This window comes from Glycine soja, chromosome 4 (genome assembly GCF_004193775.1).
Source record: "Glycine soja cultivar W05 chromosome 4, ASM419377v2, whole genome shotgun sequence".
In the NCBI taxonomy this organism is placed as follows: domain Eukaryota; kingdom Viridiplantae; phylum Streptophyta; class Magnoliopsida; order Fabales; family Fabaceae; genus Glycine; species Glycine soja.
This window is the reverse complement of record NC_041005.1, coordinates 40210531-40218691: the sequence shown is the minus strand read 5'-3', so window position 1 is coordinate 40218691 and position 8161 is coordinate 40210531. Positions and strand designations below refer to the sequence as shown.

Genomic DNA, 8161 nt, shown 5'->3' with positions numbered 1-8161 from the left:
GGAAGCTTAAAAAGAAAACAAATTTTAAACATCAAGTGAATTTTTTTTTAATCCTAAAAATTAAAAGCAGATTTAAGAAATTTATAATAACTCACTCATTAGAAATTAGTATCAAGTGAATAATTTAACAAATAAAAAACATACATGAATTTTATTCAATGGTAATAGTAGAATATGAATTTTATTAAAAAACAGTCTTGGTTGGGTGGAATATGAAGCAATTGGAGGGTAAGCCTAAGCCATGTAGGGGACTCACAAGAAAAATCTGTTGTAAATCCAACAAATGAGAAAACATATCAGTATTAGAAAGTCCAGAAGAATAACGGCCAGAGAGTGGAACCTTTCACTTGAAGTGTTTTATAGCATTAGTGGTACAACAGAGAGAGAGAGAAAGAGTGAGAGAAAGAAAGAAGAGGCATTTCCTTAATAGCAAGACAAAGGAAGGAATAGTTTGGAGGAATGCGGTTAGTTTCAGCAGGTTCCAAATGGACGCTGACGTGGACCAATCTGAGACCGTTGGATCAAGGGGTGGCGTAGGATCCTCAGTTGAGTACACGTGCTGTCCCTCTCTCTCTTTACCACTCTTTTCTTTTCTTTCTTTCTTTCTTCTTTTTTATTAATAAAACTTTGCTTCCATGCATGGATTTCTCCCCCTCCTAATATAGTCAAGTTTTAGAGACAGAAAGAATTGGAGAAACAAACGCTCACTCACTCACTCCTTTGTTTGTTCTTTTCTCCCTTGGCTTCCTCATCCATCATCGCTATCATTAGCAAATTAACAAAGGTAACTCACACAACTCAACTCCTCCTCCACCACCTCTTCAAACTTTGATTTTTTCTTCACAATTCAACTTCCCCAAAGGACACGATGAGCTACTAGTACTAGTGCGTGGTGCATAGCTAGTAGTATTCTCAAGAAAGAAAGAAAAAAAGCTTTTATAGTTTATATAATAGTTTGTGCTACTACTACACGTTCTCTTGTCCCTTTTCTTTTCCTCTTTTTTTCTGCCTTAGATCTTGCACTCACCACCTTGCAATTTTCAGACATGGGGTTTCTCTTCTTCTTCTTCTCCTTATTTTTCTTCTCTCCAACCACTTTCAAGATGTGATGCTGATCTGGGGTGTTGCTGTTTTTCCCTTGTGATCGATTTCTCTTGTGTTGGTGGTGATCAAGAAAGTGTGGTTAATTTTGCTTTCTTTGCTGATCCGTGCGTGTGTGTGATCTTGAAAAATCAATCCAATGGAAGAAGATCAAGAAGTGAAACACATGTGCAAGTTCTGCAGCAAGAGCTTCCCTTGTGGAAGATCCTTGGGTGGCCACATGAGGTCACATGTCACCGCCAATGTTTCAACCGAGGCAGAGAAGCTTTCATCTTTCAACAACAATGGTGGAGGAGGAGATTCTGATCAAGGAGGAACTAACAATGGAGGAGGGTATGGTCTGAGGGAGAATCCAAAGAAGACTTGGAGGTTCAATGATTCGAGTGAGGACAACAACAACAACACTACTTTGTTGGTGTTGGACAAGTTGTGCAAAGAGTGTGGCAAAGGGTTTCACTCTTGGAAAGCTCTGTTTGGTCACATGAAGTGCCACTCTGAGAAATTGTCCCAAAACAACAACAGCAGCAGCAGCTTATTATTGGAGGATCAAGATTCGTGGAATGATAATAACACCAATGCTAGCCAGAGCCAGAAGATGACGGTGTTGATGGATGATAGCCACTCTGAGAATGAGGCCACGGCTCCAAATCGAAGGAGAAGATCCAAGAGGAGAAGGACAAGGTACATGGCCCCTTCAACTTCTTCTGTGTCCCTTGTTTCTGAAGCTCATGAGCAGGAGCAGGAAGAGGTTGCAATGAGTTTGATGATGCTTAGTAGGGATGTGAGTCCTTGGTGCGGTCTCAATTCTGTTAATTCAATGAAGTTTGAATCTCCTTCTTTGGTTCCAACCAATTTGGATTCTAAGGCTGAGGGCAAGAGGGTTGTTATCTCTAATGGTTCTGAGAAAAAGGTCACCAAACCAAGGGATGTGAAGTGGGAGTTTTGCAATTTGGATGTTTCAAATCTCAACTCAAAAGGGAAAATGAGTTCAGAGCTTTTGGGTACTCAGAGTCCTGGAAGTGAATTTGGGGTCAACAAGACCATGGTTTCTAATTCTGCATTTGAGGACAATGAAACAGATGATAATCATAATAGTAACAATAAGTGCACTTCAATCAAGGCAAATTTTATGGACTCTGAGTTGAAGTCAAGTTCTTTGAAGAGTTGGGTGAACAACAAGCCCTCAGAAGATGAATTCAGCAAAAGCTCCAATAAGAGAGGAAAGTTTGAGTGTACTACTTGCAAGAAAATCTTCCACTCATACCAAGCACTTGGAGGCCATAGAGCTAGTCACAAGAGGATCAAGGGTTGTTTTGCTTCAAGAAATGAGAGCAGTGAGAACAGCACTGAGTTGGAAGCAGAACTCTCCCCTGACCATACAACAGAAAATAAGCTTCTGAAGAATGAGTATGTGGAAGAACATGAAATGGTTACTACTGTTACTACTACTACTAAGACTACTGCTATTACTGATTTTGACAATGAGATAAACACAGTGAGAGATTCCAAGAAGGGGAAAGTGCATGAGTGTTCAATTTGCCTCAAGATTTTTCCATCTGGCCAAGCATTGGGTGGCCACAAGAGATCTCATCACTTGGCTGGTGGGTCTGAGAGTGCTAGAAATTTTCAAAGTCAAACAATTGTACTTCAGGAAGCAGCACCAGAAATAAGGGACTTTTTTGACCTTAACCTTCCTGCTTCTACAGAGGAAGAAGGTACTGTCCATCGCCATGCTGAGCATTACAAACCTTGGTGGGTAGTAGGAGGAAATCACAAGCAGGAGGCACTGGTTGGCCTCATTTCTAACTAAACTAAACCTATCATAGTTCATTCCAGCAGAGGTTTAAAGTTCAAACTGCAATTCAACTTCAGAGTGAAGATTCCAAACTGTATAGAAAAAGTTTATGCACTTATTTCATTAATTCTTTACAGGATTCATGTCTTCTTTGAGGTATTTCTGTTATTCTTCAAGAAGTTCATAAGGAACTTTTTTTCATATGTTTCTCTTTTTCATTTTCTATCTTTTTTTTTGGTGGGGGTGATATTTGTTGGTTACTTTGTTCATACTTCAAGGAATAAGTTCCTTGCTGCAAATTTTAAGCTCATGAATTTGGTTTAACAGATTTTAACACTTGTGGTGTTGTTTTCTCACACTCTTACACCCTCCCCCCCCTCCTTGCAACTTGTATGAATACTAATTGTAGTGCGAAATTCCAAAAGTGACATTTTTGTGGTAATTATCTTTTCTTTGCATCAAAGAAAAATGAATGAGGTGTTGAAAAAATAGGGATAGGTACTGGACGTCATAACACATGACATGCGGTGATAAAAAGGCAAGGTTTTTATATTACACATAAAGAAGGCATGTGAGCTGAAGGTGGTTGTTTAGTCACCTACCATAAAAACTTGACCACCCATCTATCTATCTCTGGTTTCCTTCTCTCACTGGCCACACAAGTGGCGTGTTATTAAATCCTTCTCACTAATTTATCACTAATGTACTCACCAGAAAATATATCATCATAATAATATTAATAATTCACGAGGGAAGTGGGGCTGGACCACAACTATGTAATTTACTAATTATAACAACGCGCATAACTTCACACAAGGTGCTGCTAACTTTAGTAACTATAATTGTGCTAAGTGACACTGTAGATGGGGAATTTCACCCAATAGTGGGTTATGGGTAACAAAAGAAAAAAGGAAACAAAAACTTAGATCCTAATTTAATCATTGTAGAAAGGGTGAGATGCAACAATTGGGGCCATTGGGCTTGGATGTCTATTAATGTGTCAGGGCCAACTACATGGTGCAGCTTGCAAAACGGCACTTGTTGGCAGAGCTAGATGGTTTGATCACTGGCAGACTATGGGGGAGACTTTGATTTACTTAGCTGTAGCAGCTGACAATGTTACATTGCTTTGTCAACTAGCACAAGTAACTAATTGCATCTGAGTAAGGGTATTCTAATCTTTAGGCAACTGTTCTAAATGGTATTATAATCATAAAATTAATTCTTTTTTCTTAGTTAAACTTATCTTCAAATTTGTGCAGGGTCATTGCATAAACGCTAGAAAGAGATGGTTCGTCTGCTTGTTCAACACTATCTTTTTCTATATGGCCTTCCACTGAATTATATGCTTAACAAATAGCTTAATAAGGACTTTGGCTACTATAGAATAAGATTATGCAAGTTAATACTTTGTTTGAAAATTAAGGCACAAAGATTAGAATATAGAGTTTTCGCAAATTCCCAAAGTTTTGTTGCTGACTCACTTTTAGTAATTAGGATTTTGGCTTGTTATACTTTTCTTTTACAGTGTGACTTGTGTCTTTACTTAGTTACAGTAATGAAATTTATCTGATAAAAAAAAAATTTGTAACCCTATGTTTGATAGAGAGGAAAGAAAATGATAGAGAAGAGAAAAGTTTAAAATATGGAAGAAAAAGTGAAAAGAAAAAAAAAATTCGTTTTTAGAATTCAAGCATTCTTCTCATCTTTCTTTTATCTTCTCTCCAACCAAATAAAGAAAAAGATATTGTTATCTGTGTTTTTTTTTTTCTCTCTATTTTCTTTCATTTCATTTTTATTTCTTCCAAATCGACCATAAATGATATTTACTATTATTATTTTTTATTTACATATTAGTCTTAAATCATCTTCTATCTTGTCTTGGGAAAATTTAAAGAGAATAAGAAAAATGAAAGAAAGTTATCAAGAAGTCGCTGGCCGAAACAAAAGAAAAATCTTAAAAATATACAATCTAGTCAACTTGTATAATTAAGCTCAATGGGATTGCTAAGTTTAGTACCTAAAAATGACATAGTGGTTTCACTTAACAATAAAATTATAATAATATTAACCTTTAATCTATTACAAACTGCATAAAAATGCCATGATCTTATTTAGCTCTAATGAGATTGTTTCTGAAGAAGGATGAAGGATATCTATGATTTATAAATAAATTAAACTTTAGTCTCCTGAGGGAAGATTTAAATAAAAGATTGCGATAAAATTATTTAATAACTTAAATACGATGTTAATATATATAAGCTGCACTCAAGTTTGTGTTATCAGTGCACTGAATTTTATACATGACTTAGTTCTTTTTCATTTAAAAATAAAAATAGAAAAGACATTTATTAAATGGGTACTTTTCTTATTTTATTAAATAAAAGGAAAATATTATTGGTAGTATAAATTTAACATGTGGCAATTATCCTGCTATAACTTATTTCATGGTTGACATTAAATAAACAACAAATTATTAGTTCAGCATTGGATTGGATCTTGACCTTTTTCATTTCTATCAAACTTACGAGGGCCACTTCTTATCCGGAAATTTGAATATCTAAAGGAAAAGAGAAAATTATTTATCCCTTCTATTATTGTGTTAATTACTTATGTTATTTTTAGTTAATTATTTTTAAAATAAAAATTTGTTCTTATTTATGTTTTTTTGTTAAAAGTTTAAAGTAATATTGAAAAAAAATTACACTTTTCATAAATAAAAGAGGAATGAACATAAAAAGGAATATTAAATTTTTTAAAATATTATTAATATATGAAAAAAAAAGGAAAATGGTATTTCATTTAACAATTTTATGTATGAATTGAATTGTGTTGACTTTCTTAAATGTAACTTTGGAACCATGCATCCTAAATGTCTCCAAAGATATTATCATCACTTTTAAGAGTGGCTTATCTAGTAGGCACATTTTAGGTTGTAAAACACTATATTTTTGTTTGTATATGTTATTCGATTTTTTTTATTGTACCTTTTAATATCTTTATATATCTAATTATTCCTCCCCGAAAATTATATACCCAATTATCCCTCGATAGTCGATACGGTACAAAGTGTGAATTTCGGAATGAGGTCTTGAATTCACTCCCAATTTTTTAAGTATCTTTTTGCATCCCCTTGGTGCTTCCAAAACCGATTTCTGAATCATTTTTTTATTTTTTTGAAAATTTTCTTTAATTTTTTATAAAAAAATACACATAATAATAATAATAATAATAATAATAATAATAATTAGTAATATATTTAAATATTATATGTTAATAATATAAATAATTATTATAATTGTTAAATATTAACATATAATGTAACTAATTGGAAGAGTAATTTTTTTTATAATTATCAATATTTTTTAAGAATTGGTTTATTACAGCAACCAAATAATATTATGAGAATGAAGTATTATTTGAACCAAAATACCTTATAAACATAATCATACAGGCATCAAAAGTTATCCTCATGTAAAAAATTTTTTGAAGTAAAAGTGGTTTTTTATTATTTTTTGACAGTTTTTGCATGTATTTTTAGACTGATTGGAGTTCTAAAAGTTTTTCCCTCAGCTTTATTGACATTGACATTAAAACTATGAGAATCAAGCATTATTTGAACAATACACATAACCATATAGGTGTCAAAAATTACCTTCATGGAATGAAATTTTGAAGAAAAATGATTTTTTTTTCTTATTTTTTTGACACTTTTTATGCGTTTTTAAGCTGATTGAGGTCCTCAAAGTTGTATTGTCGACTTCACCAACCTGAAAAATATGGGTAAGAAACATTATTTGAACCAAAATACCTGATATACATGCATAATCGTATGGATGTCAAAAGTTACCCTTAGGGAATGAAATTTGAAGTAAAAATAATTTTTTCTTGTTTTTTTGGCACTTTTTATGTGTGTTTTAGGCTGATTGGAGTTCTAAAAGTTGTATTATTGGCTTCATCAACATGAAAAATATGAGAATAAAACATTATTTGAACCAAAATACCAGATACATATAACCATATAGGTGCCAAAAGTTGTCCTTATGGAATGAGATTTTGAAGTAAAAGTATTTTTTCTTATTTTTGGACACTTTTTTATTTGTTTTTAGGCTGATTGGAGTTTTGAAAGTTGTATTATCGACATCAAAATTATAGGAACAAAATATTATTTGAACCAAAATACCTAATACATAATCATATAGGTAAAAAGTTGTCCTCGTGGAATAAAATTTTGAAACAAAGGTGATTTTTTTCTTTTTTTTTGGACACTTTTTTATGAGCTTTTAGGCCTTGTGGAGCTTGAGGAAGTGGTGTGTCAATTTCATACTATCTAAAGTTGTTTCATAATTGACTAGTGTATACTGTTATTGTTCAACTATATCTATTAAAGCTTATTTATTAGTGTTATGTTAGAGAAACCCAGCAACACTGTACCATTATATTGATTTGTGACTAGCGGACAATGTTCAACTATATCACATGCGAACCCAATGATCTTCATAACCAATATTTAAATATCTATTAGGTTACTCTGAATTGCAACTTCAAAACCTATCTTGCTATCACATTCTGAAGCTCTCTTATCTTTTTGTATCCATATATATTACCAAAACACAATCTTAGTTTTGTCATTAGCTCATCCCAATATAATGTCCACTCGAAATCAAACCATTCAAACTATTATCCATTACGATGGGGAAATGCGTGACTCCGTTGAAGGAGTGGAGTTCTATTCTAGAAAACGTGCATGTGACACAAGGCATCACATTAGAAGCATTGGGTAGAGATAAACACCAAGGAATAAAACTCAAACAAACCCAACAGATTAAGGATGTGGTTTATAGATACCTTTTGACAACAGGTCAAGGGTTACTAAGGTACACATCCATAAATCTTGAGGAAGACTTGATAATAGATAGTATGTTCATGATATTCAAGCAACAACCATGTTTTTTTTTCTAGGTTTGAGTTGTTTGTCACATACGTTGATGTTGACACACCCATCCTAATTCCTCAACAAAATTACCAATCATACCAGCCAACATATTCTGAAACATCCCAACAACCAATTTACAAGTAGTACCAATCAACATTTGATCTCAACCATAGCCAAACTCAATAGTATGAATGGGACATCAACCTTGTGTCATATGCACAATTGTTGATTGACCCAACATATACCTGACTAATTTAATCACCAACATTTTATGGATATGAACAACCTATTCCTTATGCTTTAAGGATTATGCAGCATGTATCATGGAG

At 33.3% G+C, this 8161-nt stretch overlaps 1 protein-coding gene across 2 annotated transcripts; it reads left to right on the top strand.

Annotated features, from left to right (window-relative positions):
- The first annotated feature begins 622 nt into the window (after positions 1 to 622).
- On the top strand, positions 623 to 3230 carry LOC114409683 (dr1-associated corepressor homolog). Of its 2 annotated transcripts, none has more exons than XM_028373222.1 (2): positions 623 to 784; positions 1179 to 3230. In XM_028373222.1, the coding sequence occupies exon 2, from the start codon at positions 1241 to 1243 to the stop codon at positions 2909 to 2911; it is 1671 nt and encodes a 556-aa protein (XP_028229023.1). In that variant the 5' UTR covers positions 623 to 784; positions 1179 to 1240; the 3' UTR covers positions 2912 to 3230. The 2 variants fall into 2 exon arrangements, with proteins under 2 accessions (XP_028229023.1, XP_028229022.1); XM_028373221.1 differs by having other exon boundaries at positions 1045 to 3230.
- Positions 3231 to 8161: the final 4931 nt, after the last annotated feature.